Raw genomic sequence first — 21,311 nt, forward strand, 5'->3', positions numbered from 1 at the left:
GTATTGCAAACGGTAATGTCACAGATATCGATGTAGAATTGTCAAAGTAATTTTGTTTTATAATGTTTTCTCATAGGTGCAACGGATGCCGGAGAGGGACAGTGAAACTGAGGAAGCCGACCACCCTTATGCCTGTTTCTGCTGCCACAGTATTTCTGACTTATCCCTGTCATGTGGACATTTGTGTTGTGAGAGTTGTCTGTCCAACCTGAAAGACCACATGTGTGGTCTCTGCAGAGCCAGATCGACCGAGGAGTTCGCCATCAGGTCCAATGAATCGGATCCTAAATGTCAGGCATGCGACAAGATAAAACTTTGGCTCGCCACGTGTGGACACGTAACATGTACATGCGACAGCAGCAGATGTTTTGTGTGCGATCATCCAATCACAACACTTCGAAAGCTGTTTTTATCAAATTAGCATCAAGAGTTAGATGTGAAACCCTTTAAAGGAGAAAACAGGAGATATTGTTGGTTCTTCTGTCTCTCTGCAGTTTCTAGTTTCCTTAGACTGAATATCAAGTTTATATTTTAAATGATTTCCCATGTGAGCCCAAGAAGACTTCAATAAAGTCCCTCCATCCCCTGGACACAACATATTTTATTACCATGTTAAATCTTTTATATTTTTAAAATGTTTTTGAGTTTTAATCATAGTTTTAGCATAGTTTTTCTCTTTGCTTGTGTAGTTTCTCCCTACTGTCAGTGGTGGGAGTGTGTGTCTGTGGGCGTGTGTGTGTGTGTGTGTGTGTGTGTGTGTGTGTGCTTCTGCAGTTGTGTGCATATATGTATATATGGAGGGAGGGAGGGATGGGTTTTCTTGTTTTTAATGTTTTTAATGTTGTAAAGCACTTTGCGTTGCATTTTTAACTGTATGAAAAGCGCTCTATAAATAAAGTTTGATTTGATTTGATTAGTTTTGTCATTTGTGTGAAAGGTGCTAAACAAATAAAGTTGAATTGATAAACTGAATAACTGACTAACTCACGATTGTGACAAATAAAGAATTCAACAATTTCCTTCAGCACAATCACTTTTAGTTTCTAGATCTCCTGACAGCTCACAGAAACATTTTCAACTTGCATTACCGTCCACAGCAGCCAGAAAACATCTATATATGTGTTACAGTTAGCTTGATAAAGTAACCACATAGAAATCACACGCAACACAGAGAAACTCCTTCTTCAGGTCTGCATATATTTTTAATGATGAACATTCTATCAGAGCTTCAGTAATGTTTGAAACGTCAGGGAACAACACTCGAAATATCCTGATGGGAGAAGAAATTAGATAACAGAGGGATGAAACATCTGATTCTGCTGCTGTGGATGCACTCGGTGCTTCACCCTCCAGGGGTCAAACGGTTTTTCATTTATTTCATCCATCTCCGTCCGTCCTCAGAGGAGAGAAACCTGGGAGCTTCATTTATCCCTTTTTGACCAACACACAGAGCATCGAGGGCTGCACAGAATGCAGAGACAGCAACAGACACGATCCGGAGGTGTGAGGATACGAGGATCCTCTGTCGTGTTCTGTGTACTTGTGCCTGTTCATTAACACACCTGGGCAGGTCGGAGTAACAAGTATTAACTCTACGTTTCCCATTGGGATCATAAGGATGCTGGACAGAAGTGACAGGCTCCAGTGCACGCAGCACCACAGCGGTGAGGAAACTAAACAAGACAAACCGAGGGGGGAAAAAAAACAACAAAAAAAAAAAAACCACATTTCTGCTCCTAATTCGCATCCACAGGCGATGTTCAGGTACATGATCAGGCTGCAGAGAGTTCACCTCGCTGTCGACGTCACCAACTTCAGAGGGGACGAAAACAAACAGGAGGGTCGGGGGAAATAAAAATCCAAAAATATATATTTATGTTTATATTTATATATATTTATATATTTACGAGGTATGTATCCACAAAAAGAAAACACCCAAAATTTCAAAATAGGCAGTCTGTGTTTGTTTTTACTCCAAATGTGTCCTTGCTCTGCGATGCCTTAAGGAAACATTAAAATTAATTCAAAATTAAAAAAATAAAACTGGGAAGGCTTTGCTGTCCATCAGCCCTGCTCTTGTAATCAGTTGTCTGAGACCAGAATCTCCACAAACCGGGAGTCCAAACCCACCAAAACACCGGTGCTGGTGGTGTCGTGCGGCTCCAAAAAAAACCCCCAAAGATTGCAAATCACAAAGTCCCAAAAGGATTCACTTCAAGAAAGAGAAAGAAAAAAAAAAAAAACTAACAAAAAACAACAAGTGACGCCCTCCGAACCGTTGATTTCCCAACAACCGCGGTGTAATAGTCTCCGAGAGGAGCTTAGGAGTGAGCAGAACCGCTGAGGCTGGGCTGAGGTGCTGGAGGGAGGTGAGGAGAGGTCCGCCACAGGTCCCAAGAAGGTGTCTTTGTGCAACAAAACGAGCCTCAAGGTTAAACGAAACGAGAAATGAAAGAACCAGTGGCTGGTGTCCTCCCGACAATTATTAGTTCTGCTGGCAGTAGAGGATCGCTGCCCACTGTAGTCATGCCAGGTACTGCTGCATCGCCGTTTTCGCCCTGAGACACAAACAGTTATCTTTAAAATATATCACCAGAACTGCCAGAGGCACAGACTGTGAAAACAAGATATAGTAAGAACTGCGAGTATAAAATCTAGTAAAAAAAAGTAATATGTACAAGTGTAACCTATGAGAACAGTGATATGGCTTATAGAATAGAATAAAAGTACAAAATGCAGAATAAAGTGCAAAATATATTGTGAATAAAAATGTACTGAAGTGAAAAGGTGTTTCAAATGCACAAATATACTACAGTAAAAGTATACAGTGGAATGAGGAAATTAAAATGTCCTGTGAACAGCAGTACAACATGTGCAAGTAGCACAACAAGTGGAACGGCAACAGAAAAGCAGATAACTGCAAAAATGATTGTTCTAAGAATAGCTTGTTTAGAAAGATCACTATTGAAACCAGTAGAGTGACTGACGTTGCACTACTGAACATTGCACATTGCTGAACATTTACAAAAATATAACAGTAATGCTTGTCTCATTTGAAAAAAACTGTCAAAAATAAACTAGCACTAAACAGATTCTGAAGAAGACAAAAATTCTGCGCTCAGGAGACAAAGAAGGAAACAAATTAAAAAGAAAAGTATCAAAATACCTAAAGTATGTAGAGTCACCATTTTTTTCTAGTATTGGTAACATCTGTGGGCACTTGGAAAAATGTTGATTCCAGGTTCTTTCAATTTCTAGAAACATTTTTTTTTCCTTTTTTTTGATGAATGATTTTCCTTCTATTGATGGTTGTTCTGTTTCCATAGACGTGCAGCACTTTATATCACAGTGAAAAATGAGCCCATAGTAAAGAAAAATGTGACGGGAGCAAATAAAAAACACCCAGAAGTTGTTTGGTATTCAGGGGATTAATCGATATCTGATAGGAATGTTCTGTTTAGTGATTTGCTGCTGTGTCCAACCTGTCACTGAGGTTGGGGTCCGAGGCCTGGGTCAGTTTGTGCAGAACGTCCACGAAGCCCATCTCCCTCAGCTTGTCCTGACGCTCCTGAGAACCTGAAGGAGCACAGAAAAAAACATTAGTAAAACTGTAGTATTTCACTCAGCCGCAACACTGATGCAATATGAATATTTTGTACATTTAAAAGAGGCTGTATAATATCAGTACTTTCTACAATACCTAGTTTCCTACATATGGAAGAATCAGTACAATAGCAACCATATTTTTGTATATTTCTTGCTTATTTTTTGTATTGATGCGCCAACATTTTTGCACTACTCATTTGCTGCTGTCACATTGCAAATTTCCCCACCGTGGCATCAATAAAGGATGATCTTCAATTCATTATTTTGTTTTAATTTTTCGCATACAGTTGGACATAGAGACAATGTCGTACAGAAAACAACTAGTCTGTAGAAATGGTGAGTTCTGCTGGTTATTTTGAAGAAGTTATGAACAGACAGGGATTTACTCAAACCAGAAGCAAGAAAAGTGACAAAATTAGTAAAGATATTACTCAGATTTGAGTTGTCTTTGTAATGTTATTACTTTGGTGTGCACAAATATGCAGCAGGCTCCAGTCAGTCTTGATCTTTTTTTGTGTTATGATACCAACATATCTAAATAATAACACATCTAGGCAGCAAGTAATGTGTGTGTAGATAGAGAGCTGTAAGCAAGTTGCAATTTTGATTAAAATGTATGTAAATTCAAGATTATCTTTGTTGGTGACATTTTATCGCACAGACAAGCAATTGTTGAAAAGCTCCAGCTGTCTGCTTATATTATGTTTTGCTGCAATAAATACTTAGAGAGCAATTTAACTGAGAACCAAGGATGTAAATCTGGATGCAAAGTGTGTCCGTCAGGCTCTAAGAACTAATAAATCTCCTAAATCTGTACTAAATTCTGCATCAACACCTTCAAACCTGCAACATTTCAGGACACATGAAAAGACTTCAGCTCCCTACTTTATCTGAACCTGGTCCGTTTCTTTCGTCTCCCTCGTGTGGTGCGTCTCTTACCGTCCTCTTCGTTCCAGATAAGGTTTGAGATGCAGAAAGTGGCGGCGAGCTGCAGTTTCACATTCGAATGCCCCTGCAGGACGAACGGAACATGAAGAAACCACGAGTGAACAAAAACGCAGAAAACAGTGAGGAGGGAAAGACGCTGCTGCGACATCAAACATTTATTCTGATCAAAAGAGAGCAGCAGCAGACGATGTTATCACAGTACCATGTAGTATTTGATTTTCTGGAGCATGTCGTCATTGGTCATGATGAGTTCCTTTGCTGTGTTGCCGTCGGCGATGTTGGCGAGGATGCACAGCGTCTGAGACACAATCAAAGTGTAAAATCAGTGCTTTAATTCAGAATCTAAACTGACTGTGACGCCACAACATGCCTGACATGGATCATATCTGCAGTGTGGCTTTCTGCTGCGGCAGCCAGATGTATGGAAGTCATTTGTAAGCGTGAAACGGAGGCGGCGCTCACCTGCTCTTTGACCTCGATGCTGTGCTCTGCTTCCAGGATGAGGGTCACCGCCTGCATGATCTGCTTCCCGTGAGAGCTCATGATCTGGTCAATGTGCTGACGGCAGCAGGGTCAAGGGTGAGGGAGAGACAGTGGACAAATCAGTATGCATGATGTGTTTATGGAGAATTCATTCAGACTCAGCACAGACCAGGTCATGTCTGCTCATATCTACACAACAGGTGAGAAAGGAAGGCACACTCGAGGGTTAAGGTCGGTCCTGAGGTGAAATACTACAGTTTCTATGACGGGACATAAAAGCTCCATACTGTGGCAGCGGCACAGATTACAAATACTGCAAATGTGTGCAAATGTGTTTCATGTTAAAGAGCCCGTATATATCTCCTTTCCTTCAGTTTGTTACATAGCTGTTTTTTTGTGCTTATAAAATGTCTGTAAACTGAGCTGTTCTCTCCTACAGAAACTCTGCTTCTTCCCTGTCTGAAAAGCCTCATTTGAAGTCTTCTGTTACTTATCTACATCAGGCATGTAACACATTTGCGTAACATCTGACTAGCAGGTAGTTTAGTCCTCAAACAAAGAATGAGCAGCTGCCTCGGAGTCTGATGTTTGGCTCGATCACCAGCATTTGACACACAATACAGCCGGTGAAGTTTCTGACCAATTTACTCCCGACTTGCTCTGATGTCACGTGAACGTTGGCAACAAGAACACTGTGAGATCAAGAGAGCTGCAGCTTATAGAGAAAGATGTTCCAGTTTCTCTCCATCGAGCGTTTGGTTCACATTTAATGTAAATTTTGGATTTTAGTTGATTAACACAGAATATAACAATTGTCTGATTTTGAAGGTTTATTCTACATGTGTGGTTGATGATTTGTTAGTCAGAGAGGCTGAATAGACAATAGACAAACGATATGTAGCTTTAATCTTTTGTATATTAACACTGGGCTGATTCATTTTAACTGTTGCTGCTGTGATATTAGTCAATTAAAATGCTTTACACTATTTAAATTGTGAGACTTTCAAACGATGTACAATTTGTCAAATGTGATTATGAGGGGCCAAATACAGAGTCAAAATACAACAGCCACACTTTATTTGGCCAACTGACGCTTACATACTCTACTGAGTAGAAGTGTGTGTCAGTTAATTCATTTTGATGTAGGAAGTGGTATCTTATCGAAAATCCTTTTATTTTGCTAGATGAAGTTGCCACTGGGTCGCAGTGCCATGCCTTTCCCATTAAGCATTTAATTTGAATGAAACAGTGATACAAAATAGTGCAAAGAAAAGAGCAAATCTATGAATCAATGGTTAAAATAAACATCAGTCACAGCTACATTGAAGCCTCTAATCATGTCTGTGTTTGTGTCTCACCGGACGTGTTGACAGCAGATTCCGCAGCAAACCCAGAGTTTTCATCAGGACGTTGGTGTCGGGGTCCGACAGAAGGCGGAACAACTGTTCTGTACCCAAACACCGAACAATCTCCACCTTCACCTTCTGATCCGCCTGAAACGCCATGTTCTTTAAACAAACACAAAAGGGTTTGTATTGAAGTATTGTATCAGGCAGCATTAGTCTGTTCTAAAAGGCATATTGTCTTTAAAAATGGCCAAAATTACACCAATTAACAGCTAGAAACTGCACGGTCCTTGAAATAATCTGGTGTGATGTGCAGTTCAGTTGGGAAGATTCACCAAATCCAACCATAAAATCAAGTTGTATTATCAAAAATCACTTTATTCTACATGCTCCATTTAATATTGTACCAAAAATTGAATGATTATACAAGTTAGGTTCTGTGCAAAACTAAAAATTCCGCACTCCTCTACATAACCAGGACGGTATTAGTGACTATGCTTAGCAGCTGCAATGAAAAGTCATGTAATAAAAACTCTGGACTGTAGGCTGTATTTACGAAGAGGAGATGAAAGCAAATAAAAAAATAGTAAAATATGTACAATAAGTAGAGTTACTTCTTTTTTCTAGTATTAGTAACACTTGTGGACACTTGTGGACAATGTTGCACATGCTGATTCCAGACATCTTCAGTTCTCAGAAAATAAATAATGCGACAAATTCAACTGTAATTTTATTTTTTTTAGATTTCTGCCATTATAACTGTGTCATACTGCACAGAAGACATTTCTGAGTTCTCTGTCCTCCTAGTCATATTTGTTCCATTTCAGGAACAAATATGACTTTATACTGCTGTGAAAAATGAGCCCACAGTGAGTAAAACTATAACATAAATTTAAAAAAAAAAAAAAAAAAACATCCAGAAACTACTTGTAGGGTTAAAATATAATAAATATGTTTATGCAACTTAGACATATCTAGAGTAGAGATACCACACTAAATGTAAGAAAAAAATGTGACGGGCAAAAAAAAAAAAACAAACACTGAGAAATTACTTGGATTTCAGGGAGTTAATCAACAATTATGATTCAAGCTGTAAGTATATTAGCTTAAACATTACAACAGAAGAAAAGACAGAAAAGGATCATTTAGCAGATCGAAACATTTGCATTCTTTAAAGCACAATTTCAGTGACGCTCCAGAATTGTGATGCTCATATAAAGCCTATAAATGTAAAAGAAGGCTGTTGAGATGAAACTTTAGTTCTCACCATCAGGGCCCAGATCCCGTTGACCCTCAGTGCAGAACTGTCGCTCTGGGTCAGACTGCATAGTAATTCAATCACCCCGGACTCCAGGATGGGCTACACACAACAACAACAACAACAACAACATGAACATCATAAAAAGAAAAAATCATCACCTTAAAAGCTCATATGGAAAACTATGCATGTTTGTGTCCAATATTCTGGCTTTTGAGCTGTTAAATTCTCCACTATGTTCACTAGCTGGTCTCTAACTGTGTCCGCCTGCTGTTTGGTGCTGAGCAGGTGGTGTCTAGTGGATATTGGATAATTAAAGCTTTTTTTCCTCTCAACAGCTGCCTGCTGTGGATGAAAATTATGCTATGAGAGCAGCGAGAATGAACCAAAATGGTAAAGTTGGAGCCGAATAACTAAATAAGAGGAGCATAAAGCTGTTAATTCAGGGTAAAGTGTGTGAATGTACCTCTTTGCTGGGCGAGAACTCCAGCAGTAGATTGCATAGTGTAGAAGAAGCCATGACCAGGACTTCATCTGGGGCATTCTGCAGCAGCTGCAAACAACATAACAGTTTATCTTCACATTCAGCTATTTGTACATATCCAGCCTTGATGACTAAAATTACAAGTATTTAAATACAACATTTAAAAAGTGCTTTTCTGTAGAACTAACTTTACCTTCATTAAGGGTTTCCACACCGCGTGATCGTGGAAGCTGGTCCTCAGCTGCTGCACCGATCGAGACAGACTGTGAAGACACCTGCACAAGGAACACGGGAGAAAGTCATGTTATGCAGTAGAAATGAAGAGATTTAAAGATTTGCTTCAGCCTTCTGAAACCCAAAAATCTCCTGGCGGGTGTGAAATCAATCCTGTCTTTTAAATAAGCACCAAAAATGACAACATTTATGAGCCAGAAACTGTAAAAATAGAAAGAACTGTCAGATTCTTAACTTTTCGACAGGCGTTAAACCACTTAAACATGTAGTTCCATCACGAAAATTAACCAAATCTGTGCTTTTTATCTCAAAATATCTTCACTACACATCAAAAACCTGCACCAGATTCTGTTTTTTAAAAAAAAAAAAATAAATAAAATAAAAATCTGCACTCTTCAACGCAACTGAGATGCAATGAGTGACTCCGCTGAGACCGACATGCAACAAAATTTGAGAGTTGTCAGTTGAACTGCAGGCAGTGTTTACACAGAGCAGAGAGGAAGCAACAAGAGAGATTGATAGAAAAATAAAAGATACAATAACATAAATGCAGCATGGCTCAAAAACTGTAGACAGATGAGCAAGCTGTAGGAAACCCAGTGGTGAGTCTAAAAGGAATGCTTTGTTTTTAAAAATAGGTACAAATACAACATAACAAAACACACTTGAACGTACTATGTGTGATATGTAATTACATCAAAAATTCTACTTTTGTTTATTCCTTTTCATGATTTATGTCATTCTAACTGTATCATTCCACACAGACAACGTTTCAGAGTTCTTTGTCCTTCTAGTTATGGTTGTGTTTTTTCCATAGAGGTGCAGGACTTTATATTGCAGTGAAAAATTACCCCTCAGAGAGTAAAACTGTGACAAAAAATGGCCAAAAACTGCTAGTGGCTTCAGAGGGCTAAAACGTAACACAAGTATATTTAAATTGGAGATTATTAGGTTAAATGTAAACTCAAATTCAGTTTTGTCATTTAAGTTCTCGATACAGGGACTAGAGAGAATACCTGACAGCCGCCAAACGGACTTTAATGCTGGATTCTGATAGGCCGCTTACTATCCTGTCCATCATGTTCTCCGTCTCTGTGATCTGAAGGAGACATAATAAGAAAGAGGAGATTAGATTAGAATATGCAGTCATGTTTATACAATTAAAGATGCAAACTAAAAACAGAGCAGAGAGGAGACCTTTTTGCGGATGTCCTCGTCGTTGGAGCCGAGTGAGGCGTAGAGTTTGAAAGCAGCTTGTCTCAGCTCATGTGCATGTTTCAGGTCGTGGTCCAGCTGCAAACATCAGGAGAAAACTGGTGTCAGCAACAGATAAAACATTCTGACAGCTTTAACGTTCAAGGCTCCATTTTTTGCTTCCTAATAACACATTTTGATACACTGCATGCAATAGCAACTACATTATTGTCTTACTTTCTAGGGGAATTTCACATCCATATATCACTTATAGGACCACTGTGTACCCCTCTGTAGAAATCTTTAATTACAGAGCAGTTAGAGAAAATATACTAAAGGCATGCATTTTGATTCCCACAGTTTTTAATCATAATGTGATTTTTGACGATATGATAAAATATGTTTTCTAACCAAATTCTCTCCACTTGTATGACTTATTGATACCTCCATAATATTACCCATTCATCCATCCCTCTTCTGGTCTAAATATCCCTCCCATCTTCTCCCTATTTTGTTGAATATACATACAACTATGCATATTACTTTACACATTTTTTACTATTGATGCTCCTTTTTTTGGCACTATCCCCTTTCCTGCCACAATACTGCAAATTTCCTCACTGTGGGAATAATAAAGTATTATCTTGTCTTATTCTCATTCTGTCACATTGACTACAACTCTGTATTGCTGTAAACCAAACACACAGATAAGATCCGTTATTAGTCGAGGAGACAAAAATTTCTAGTATCTAAAGTTGAGTGTGTTTTAAGATTTGACAATGAAGCATGAAATGATTCTATTCTTACCCTCAGACTTGTGAGCTTTTTTTAGTTCAACCAAATCTGTGCTGTGTTCCACCTTCTTAACACAACGTCACATGATAAAGGCCTCCTGACTCACCCTCTTGATGTCAGTGATGGCTGACACCGAGCTGGGGTATTTGAAGTAGTCGGCCAACATGGCCACCAGGTGGTCGGTGGTGCTGGCGATCCTCTGCAACTCCACGTCGGGCTCCATCAGGTAGGCCAGTGTCTCGGCTCCCTCCACCCTCTCCTCAAGCAAATGTTCTTTACTGCACATCCGCACGAGGCACGGCAGCGTCTGGACCGACAGCAGAGAAAAACACGTGTGAAATGAGGACACAAAGTCGATATATCAACATTGTAATGACGGATGGAGGTGCAGCTGGCTGACCTTTAGTACAATACAGCTGTCGTCTGTCCTGATGGCACCGGCTCGACACATGTAAGTCAGACTGAGACAGAAGAGGAAAGGGTGAGTTTGAAGAAACAGTAAACAAGAAATATATTTATTAATGAATAACAATCAGTGTAGTTACTGACCATTTGGCTGCTGTTAGCTGCATTTCAACGGGTTGATCCCTTTGCATCATTTTGACAAATACCCTGAGAGAGCAGCTCGCCATCCACCAGCACTGGAAGCACAAAAATAAAGATCAGTTAGGGTTTAGATGCTGAAGAGAAGGCGAGAGACAAGTCGAGAAGGGAATTGAGGTGAAGAAAGGTGAAAGAAGACACGAGATGCGGTGAGACTAAAAGAGACGAGGTGAGGAGAAGAGGCCAGATGAGAGGACGAGAAGTGAAGACAAGAAAAGAAGACAATAGCTAAGAAGAGACAATAAGCAAAGAGATGAAAAAATACAATACCAGAAGAGATGACACATAAGAACAAGAGACAAAAACAGACCAGAGAAGAAAAACAGAGTAGTGATGACAAGAAGAAGGCAATAGATTCCCCTTGGGTATCAATAAAAGTATTTCTGATTCTGAAGCGAGAAGAAGAGATGAAACGAGAAGAGATGATATGCAAATAGATGAAAAGATAAAATACGAGAAGAGATGAGAGAGAAAGAAAAAGAGACAAGAGAAGAAGAGATGAGTTGAGAGATGAGAGACATGGAATGAGAAGAAACCATATGCAAAGAGATGAGAGAATACAACATGAGGAAAGAAGAAAAAGAAGAACGGAGGCAAGAGAAGAAGAGATGAGACAAGAAAATGAGATGAGAAGAGGCAGAACGAGAGAAGGAAGAAGAGATGTGAGAAAAAGAGATGACAAAAGAAGTGAGGAAATGATACGAGATATGAGAAGAGACAAAAAGAAAAGAAGAGACGGGACAAGAGAACAGACAAGATGGGAGAAGAAGAGATGAGATAAGAAGATGAGACAATACAAGAAGAGAGTAAAGACCAGAAGAGACAAGCTGAGCAAACAAAATACAAGAGAAGAGACAAGAAAAGAATAGAAGAGACGATATGCAGAGATGAAAACACAGAATACAAGAAGAGACGACAGAGAAAATGAAAGAGATGAGAAAATTAGATGAGGGAAGAAGAGATAGGACAAAAAGAAAAAAATGAGATGAGAGAAGAGATGACAAGAAAGAAGATGACAGGAGAAAAAGATGACAGAAAGGAAGCGAGCAAAATGAGAAGAGACGATATGCAAAGAGATGTAAAAAACAAAATACGAGACAAGACGAGAGAAAAGAAAAAGAGACGAAAGAGACAAGTTGAGAGAAGAGATGACAGGAGATGAAATGAGAGGAAACGATATGTAAAGAGATGAGAGGATACAATATGAGAAGAGACGAGAAAGAAGAAGAAATGAGACGAGAGAGACAGACCAAGAAAATGAAATGAGAGAAGAAGAGACAGGATAAAAGAAGACAGAAGACACAGACGAGAAAAAGAGATGAGAAAAGAAGCGAGGAAATGATACGATATGAGAAGAGGACAAAAAGAAAAGACAAGAGAACAGACAAGATGGGAGAAGAAGAGATGAGAGAAGAAGGGACAAGAAGAAAGACCAGCAGAAATAAAAGAGATGACTAGAGACTACAGAGAAGAAGAGTGAGAAAGAATTCTACAGAATAGATGAGACAAGAAAAAAAAGGGCGAAGAAGAAACAAGAAGAAGAGAGAAGACCAGAGGAGAGACTATTACATGAGAAGAGGAGATGATACAAGAGAAGAATAGATTAGACAATACACAAAGAGATACAAGGCAAGAGAAGAAGAGATGAGAAGAGAGAGTACACAAAGGGACCATATGAAAAAAGAAATAAATGAATACACAGAAGATGAAATGAGAGAAAAAAGATACCTAGAGAAAAAGAGACGATACAAAAGAAGAAAAAATGAGAACAGCAAAACGAGAACACGATACGAGAGAAGAGACAAATGAGAAAAGAAGACAAAAAGAATAGATGAGATGATATGCAAGGAGTTAAAAAGATAGAATACATGAGATGCTATAAAAAAGAACACACAAGATTAAATTAAATATATGCAAGAGATGGTACAAGAGAATAGATTAAATGAAAGAAGAGGAGACAAAAAGATTGAGAAATGAGAAAAGACGAGGCGAGAAGAAACACGATGAATAATGATGAGAAGAAAAATGAAGAAACCAGAGAGGTTTTCTCACCATTCACCAGTGTCATGGAGACCTTGAGTGTTCTCATAGGCCAGGACTGAGAAACACTTTAACGCCTGCATCCGAACCTGCAGAGGAAAACAAACAGAAGTTAGAGTGTGAAAGACTTCATCCTCCAGCATGTTCAGCACCAGGGAGACATCTCACCTTATAAGGAGGGGGAGATTAGCAGAGGGGCGATGTTCTGGATGGCGCCATGGTTGAACAGAACCGTCTGGTGCTCCGGAGTCTGGAGACAACAAAATGTCCGATCAGCGGTGAGACTGGGTCTGAATATGAAAGCGTAATAGACTCTGGTGTGTTTGTGTGTGAGTAAATACCAACAAATACTTACAACAGTGGGAGAAGATCTGCGTGATGTACTCCTGGGTTCTCTGAGAGTTGCTCAGTAGAGACATTAGATGAGGGATCACAGTGGGGTCCTAAAAAAACAACACATATGTAGTATAAACTAAAGAATGGAAATAGAATAAGAGAAAATTGTCTTATTTGAAGCATCTGCACAGCTTATTACACTATGTAGAGTTTTGTAATCCATTCTTTCCTATAAAAATAGACAAATATACACCTTTTAATAGAGCCAGAAACTGTAATATAAAACATCCTTTAATGCATTATGTATGATGTGCGATTCCATCAAGAAAATTAACCAAATCTAAGTTTAAAATTATAATATTCCACCAAAACCACTTTATTCCATGTCTCATCTCCAAAAATGAAATGTTGCAAATGATTGTGGAAAAAAACAAAAATGACGCGGTTCTCTGCACAGCTACGAAGCCATGACCAACTCAGCTGTGACAAAAATTTGGACACTATATAACTGAACTGCAGGAGAGACTGAGAGGAAACGAAAACACACATGGATCAATCAAATAAATGCAGCATGGCTCAACAACTGTATACAGAGGAGCAAGTTGTTAGAAGATACATTCAGCATGGTTGAAACATCTTTATAGTTTTGATGTACAGAGTAGTGTCATAAAGTTTGTATAGGTTGTAAAGATATAGTTAAATATATATAGTATGTGAAGCCTCTGTTTATTATATTACGATATATTATTATCATTATTATTACTGGTGAATCCTGTGGGCACTTATGAAAATGTTGTACTTGGTTGGTTCCAGAATTTTTCCATTTTTGTAAAATGAATATTCCAAGAAATTAAACTTTGTTTATGGTTGTGTTTCCATAGAGGCACGGTGAAAAGCAAGCCCATGATGAAGAAAAATATGGCAGGAGCAAACATTTACAAGTGTGGCTAATAGAACAGAAATTTAAAGTCTTGTAGCTCCTTGCTTTGGCTTTACAGCATGCACATTTACTAAAAGAATGAACATAAATCAATTCAGATATTATTTCATATTTGTACATTTTCTATTGTTATTTACTGATTTCTCTATTTATTTACATATTTTAGTTTATTTAACGTAGTTTATTACTTATTTTTTTAGCATTTATGTATTCTGTTTTTATAATCTTATCTCTACTTTAATAACATTTTATTTAACTAATTTTATTCCATTTAATCTCCTATGGTGTTTCCTCATTGCATGTGCTATATAGGATGGTACTGACTGACTGACTGAAAGATAAAAATGCAAAAATGATATGAACTAAGAACAAAAACCAACCTAAATATTTTGCTTTAGCAGTTTTGTTAATTGGCATTTCATTTGGGTCCCGTACACTTGGGTCCCCTAACTATATAAGCACTTTTGCTTCCCTGGGGTTCCCTCTCATGTGTATCTCCTGTAAACTGCTTTGGTAGAATATATTTATCTTTCTCTGTGCATGAATAAAATTATATCTGAATCTGAATTTAATCAGCATAATGGAAATTAATGTTTAATAAATGGTTAGAAACAACAAGAAAATGAAGAGATTTGTCGAATAAAGAAACAAACTCACTGCCTTTAGTGTACGTGGATTAATCATGCTTACTGTGTTATGTCAGTTTCCTGAGGTAAAGTTAGGGGGAGATCATTTAGTGTTTAAATTAATTGATTTGAAGTGCACATTCATATAATTAGTACACTTGAAGGTATAATAATAACAATATAATAAATTCTTAATGTCATCAATGCTCAGGCTGTTACTCTGCACTCAGTGTTCTCACTAACTTGATAATTTATGTCCAACCATCATTCTCACATAAAGCAGGTAGGAGACATTAAACAAAACCTACAGTGTAGAGCAGCTGCACGGGGGTGACTGGACTGATGAAGACTGTTCTGAGACACCGAAGACAAGCTTCAATGAAGATCAGGTCCGGAGACAAGAGACCTGCAGGCAGGAAACAGGTGTTGTTAAGGTCTGTGCATCCTCAGCTCACCCTAGATGTTGTCTCCTGCGGGATTCACATTCATGAGAGTATGCAAGTGCTTTTTTTCCCCCCAACCTTGAAGAAGGGCAGGGATGATGTGACAGTCCACCAGGGACTTGATGTTGTTCTCGGTGCCCATGGCGAGGCTGCCCAGCACCACCGCACACTCCGTCCTCAGCTCCAGACTGGACGAGCTCTGCTGCAGCAGGTAGAGTAACCTGGAAACAGTGAAAATGTGCACAGATTAAACAGAGTTCACTGTTTCTAATAACCTGTAAGATGTAGCAGATTATACCAGCAAGTTATACTCTGTTGTTTCATCTTTCCTGCTGTTAGACTTTACAACCAGAACTCTTCCTAATAGATCAAACACAGAAAAACTGTCATATTTCACTCTGGTGCAACATCAGTGCATTCAAATTGTGCATTATGATTGTTTTTTGCACACTTAAAAGAGTGAACAATTTTTTTTTTTTAAATATACAAGAAACTGTGCAGTATCAATGGAAACTGTGCAAAATCAATATTTTATACTCATGAAGGATTCTGCATAATATCAGTGTTTTTGTACATATAAAATAACCCCTGCAATATTGTTTTTTCCACATTCAGATGAATCTGTGCAGTATCTGAATTTCTACATATGGAGGAATCTGTACAATATTAACAGTGCTTTTTAATTATTTTTGTTTACTTTTCAACTTGCATTATCCCCTCTGCTGCTGTAATACTGCAAATTTCCTCACTGTGGGACTAATAAGTATTTTGTTATTTTTATTCTGTCTTTGCATTGCCTGAAACCAAACACACACATGAAAGCACACCCTTCTGCACACATTGTAGCAGAAGGGACAACATTTTACCTAAAAATGCCTTTTGCACCTTATTTTCTCTTACATGTACTATGTGTGAGCTACTGGATACCTTAAATTTAAAGGGGATGAACAAAGCATCAATCTATCAACATATCTACCTATTCATCTGTCTGCTTAGACTATCATTTGGGATCTCAGGGAGTCTTTTTCAGTAGCGTGTCACACAGAATAAACCAACCCTGACCTCAGCCTCGAGGCGACTTTTAGTTTGCCTACAGAAATGTTGAAACAACTCATCCAGCGCTGCGACAGTCGCCTGACCGGCAGAGCAGCCTCCCTCTCCTGTAGCACTTCATTTACATAATGTGTTAAGACACTACCAATCTCCATGACAAAAAAAAAAAAAAAGGTATTAAGTGGCAAGAGGTGTGTCAAAATATTTTGGCTGCATCTAAATGAGAAAGTTAAGCTAAGTGCAATCAGTGTAAAAAAGAAGTGTGGAGCTCTGTGTGCTGCTGTGAGCGCCATGCTGGTGATTCCTCTGTTATGAGATCAGACAGAGATGAGGTTTTGAAAGCAGCATGTGTTATACGGAACAACTTGTTCTAGCTGGCGACAGACAGCACAGTGAGAAAACAGAGGGATGAGCATCTTGTGTATCAACAACATCGTGTCAGTGCACTTGGATGATTTTTAATTTTTTTTTTTTAAAGGTCAAAAGTGGGGAGTAGAGACGTGATGGAGTGCGTACCTCGGTACAGCTCCGAGGACGATCAGATTGGCCTTCTGCTTGTTGTTTCCTATGACAGCATTCTTCATGTCACTGCAGACACACACAGACACACAGACACACACACACACACACACACACAGACACACAGACACACACACACAGACACAGACACAGACACACACACAGACACACACACACACACACACACACACACACACACAGACACAGACACACACACACACAGAGGGGAGTAGTTAATGTATATGAAGTGACATGAGTGTATATAAATGCCTTAGCCTGCAAGAGAACATTATGTTTCCCTAAAGCGGCATTTCTCACAGTGGTGCCCCCTCGTCTTATAAGCCAACAGTCATCAGTCTCTTCAGAGGTTTCTAAGGACAGCGTGAACCACTGCAGAGGAAACCAGCCAGATCATCTGATAACCTATATCACCCAGAATGCTGACTTCCAAACTGGAACAGAGAGGCAGATGTACCACACATTCTACACTTGATTTATATTCATTGCATTTTCTCCACAGTGCGCTTCTTCTGCTCAGATGAGATCAAATAGCAGCTGGGAGAAGCTAGTGGGAAAGTACAGCTGTAGCAGGCAGCTCAGTCAGTCAGGTGCTCGGCTGGTGGAGCGGTAACCAGAGCAGGTCTCCTCAGAAGTTAAAAATAACGATGGAATAGTCAGAGTCCAGGTCAGCGCAGCCGACAGAGATATGAAGTCGCACTGAACAGTGAAATGCATTTTGAAATAGACCATCACATGGAAGTCTGAATGTAAACACAGAGGTCGTTCTCCTGAAGGAACACCAGTGTCGGGAATGCTTAGTACTTTTAACAGCAAACCTGGGAAAGATAATTTAGCAGCTGATTTTTCAGGACAGCGTGGACATTATTCAACCAGTAATTTCAGCACAGAACCTTCATTAATGTTCATTAAAAAAAAAGAAAGGAAAAAAAGAGGCAGTGCAGAAACACCGGCTGAATAAAGCCCACTCTCCTCCAGTAAGCTGGCAAGTGAAACAGTGGCAACACCTTCTATACACAATGTACCCGGTCACTCAAATCAGCAGCTGTCACTCACTGCAAAACAGTCAGTTCAAACTTACATGACTCCCTGCAGCACTTTCTGTGGGTCAGGGTCGAACAGTCTGTCAACATAATGGCGACTGGTGGCGGTGACTTCCTACATGAGGACAAACAAAACAAGTATTACTTACAAAATTCACTTATGTATACACTTTCACACTTGAGCCACAATGCTAGAAACTTCATGATATTGCACCTCTACCCGTTTTTCTCACACAACAGAAAGTAGAAACTACAGAGTACAGATTCCAGCATATATAGCTCAAAGAAAAAATAGCTGTCTATGTGTCTACATTGGAAAAGCATCCATTGAAATGCTACTTTCTTTATAAAATAACTACAATTGAAGCATTTTACTTGCAGATACTGACAGACAGTCATGCACACTGAAACATACAGCAGCAGCATCCATGGCAGGAGGCTTTGAAAGCTGTTTTATGTTGCACTCGGTGGCTGCATGTGACACCAGAAAAGTTTATTTGTATCACTCACAGCTTTAACCAGAACTTTCCACATGACTCCAGAGAAGGAAGCATCCACCAGCTGACCACACACTGATACTACCGACCTCTGGTGCCAGCATATAACTGACAAAGTGTTCAGTACACAGGGTCCCTGCATAAACCTGACTTCAAAAGGTTATTTAGAAACCTGCTTTGGTACACATTAAGCCTATTTTGCCTGAAATTTTTACCAGACAAACAAAATAACACACACGGGAACTGGTTGTACTTAAAAGGAAAAGATTGTCTAATAAAGTGTACTGAACAGAAATATAAATGCAGCATGTGATGATTTATTGAATTCCATTCATTCTTTCCAACATAGGGGGGAAAGTATTTGCTGTTTCAACACACAACATCTCTACAACAGAATGAATAGGCAGATGGAGATAGGCCATAAGTCTGTAATAAGCCACACATCTGGGATGCAGAAAGTCCCATTTTTGGCCACAGAATCACATTGCTGGACATTCAGAGCATCCCACATATGCTGGATGGTGAAATGTCTGGAAAGTTTGCAGGTTCTAGTAGGACTGGGACAGTTTCTGCTGCTACTACAGAAGGACAGTGCAGACTCTGGAGACATGAGGATGTGCGTTGCTTTGTTGAAATGTCAAGTGATGGGGGGATACATCTGATAACTAGAGATTATCTGGATCATCAGTGAAAATAACCGTTGTCCCTCTTGCTAGTGTCAACTGACATCGTTTTTCCGCTAGATCAAGGCCGTGGCAGCAACATCATAGACCAGCTTCTTTGATGGTGATTCCTCACAGCGTGAGCAGATACAAGCTTCATCAGCATCTCTGTAGTTCATCACAAGTGATTTGGGAGACTGACTAGCCAGATGTAATGATCCTTGGCCTAGTGGGTGACTTATGATCTGTGGTCATTTAGCAGATTATGCTGTCTAACACAATTTCCTATACGTCAAAGTTGTAGCCATTCAAGTGCCTGACTACAGTCTTAACTAACATGTCAGCATCCAGCTGCAAACAACCCATTCTCGCCTTTCTCTTGTCATCTGTGGCACCATGTCATTTGAATAAAGCTGCATTTACAAGTAGGTCTTTTATAATCTCTGGTCAAAGGACTGTCTGTGTACTGGTCACACTGTCTGATCATTGTCCTTTAAAGCTTCACCTGTGTGTGGTGAAGGTGTGGGTAAACCCGGTGGTTGGGAATTTGTTACAAGCTGAACAGCTCAAAAATTTGCACGTGAATCAATTGGCTAAATGTAATCATTTTAAACCACAATAATTTAAATGGGACAGTCATGTTTTTGATCTAAAAAGATGCTGCCTTTACATTTTCGTTCAGTGTATAAGCTACCATAATGACTTGAACACAGTACAGGTGTCTTTTCTGTATGTTCCCAACATGTGGGCGTTTCACTTTCGCTAGTTAGACTTGCTTTCGTTAAACCCATTAACTTAAACCGAGTTACACCTGAAAGCCGCTTTCACCTGTTACAATAAATTACAATATTTTACTTATTACTCAAGGTCGGTGGTGGGAAGAGATATTTAAACCCAGTCGAAAACTCCTCAAGAGTAGGAAACTAGTGAATTAACTAAGTTAGCTTTGCTAGCTTAATCGTATGCTAATGATGGCTAATGCTACCTGGAGCTAGGTTAACAACGTTGATTCTCTAATTATTAAGCTGCAATGATTAAAATGTAATAACGTCGGATATTTGGAAATAAAAGATCATTCCTGCCACTTAGCTTCCGCTGTGCATTTTCAAATTTGTTTAAATGACCACAAAACTGGTGACAGCACTGTCACTATTAGCAGTTAGCTGCTAACTCATTCCCAGTGACACTGACAGCTATTTTGTTTCTTTGATTTGTGTTTATTTTTACGCCGCTGGGCCGAGCGGACACAAATCTTACGTATCCTCTAATGTGTTCCGACTGTTCCCGCCCGCCCGGGAGATGTGAGGAAAGAAATCATTCTCACCAGGAGCTACGTAGGCGGACCGCTACAGTGCTACATGTTGCAAAGCATTTAACTTAGCCTGCAGGCTAACAGAACACCGGAGCCCTTCAGTTTCAGCTCCAAGCTTGTGTGTCTCATTAAATGACGTTAGCCACTCGCTGCTGGAGTTAGCATTCTGTAAACTGACACTGCTGTCTGAAAAGAACAGAGTGACACTCACGGACAGGACACTGATGCGGAGCGGGGCCTCCAACAAGCACGCCATCTCTCTTCCCCCGAATGGGCGCCCCAATCGGCGCAGCACTCCGCGGACACTCCGCCCCCCAGAGCAGCTGCGAGCGGCCGTTAAAAAGTAACTGCAGCTCGGTCGGGCAACTTCTCACAGGTGTTACTGTAAAAACAGGTGAGTATTATCCCCGTGCAGGCTCAGCTGTGGTCACCAGCCGCGGATACACAACAGAAAAGAAGACCGCTAACTCTGCGAGCTGTCAGACAGACCTGGATTTATACATCAAGTAAATGTTGTTTATAAATGTGACGTACGTGCTGTCTCTGCCGGTTAGATTCGCCACAATAAATTAACCCATCCGAAATATGCGCTCAAATAATATGATAATTAACGTACAAACAAACACAAATTAACAACCACTAACTGTAGCTACAAGTATATTAAATAAACACAATAAATTTCATTAGACCCGTTTTGTTGCCGAATCTGCTGCCAACGGTCAAAATGGCTCGCTAAAGCTGACTGCGCATGCGTACACCGTGTGGAGACGAGGTGGGAAAATTCGTTCTATCGGTTGCTGCCATAAACCAGGGACATAAACATGTTTTTTTAGAACAGGTTCGTGACTTTACGGATGATAAATAGAAAAAA

The 21,311-nt window shown here is 39.6% G+C and overlaps 1 protein-coding gene across 1 annotated transcript; it reads right to left on the reverse strand.

Moving 5' to 3' along the window:
* Positions 1 to 1,177: 1,177 nt before the first annotated feature.
* Positions 1,178 to 20,957, reverse strand: armc8 (armadillo repeat containing 8). Its single transcript, XM_035944803.2, is given in 25 exon segments — positions 1,178 to 2,558; positions 3,483 to 3,576; positions 4,546 to 4,618; positions 4,757 to 4,852; positions 5,017 to 5,112; positions 6,396 to 6,545; positions 7,651 to 7,743; positions 8,108 to 8,194; positions 8,319 to 8,400; positions 9,376 to 9,458; positions 9,557 to 9,652; positions 10,455 to 10,655; positions 10,749 to 10,809; positions 10,898 to 10,959; positions 10,961 to 10,989; positions 13,004 to 13,025; positions 13,027 to 13,080; positions 13,160 to 13,165; positions 13,167 to 13,241; positions 13,342 to 13,434; positions 15,202 to 15,299; positions 15,415 to 15,557; positions 16,906 to 16,977; positions 18,008 to 18,084; positions 20,652 to 20,957. Coding segments are annotated over 25 exon segments (2,022 nt in total). The 5' UTR covers positions 20,697 to 20,957; the 3' UTR covers positions 1,178 to 2,524.
* Positions 20,958 to 21,311: the final 354 nt, after the last annotated feature.

The sequence above is a fragment of the Amphiprion ocellaris genome, unplaced genomic scaffold, assembly GCF_022539595.1.
Source record: "Amphiprion ocellaris isolate individual 3 ecotype Okinawa unplaced genomic scaffold, ASM2253959v1 Aocel_unscaffolded157, whole genome shotgun sequence".
Classification (NCBI taxonomy): Eukaryota; Metazoa; Chordata; class Actinopteri; family Pomacentridae; genus Amphiprion; species Amphiprion ocellaris.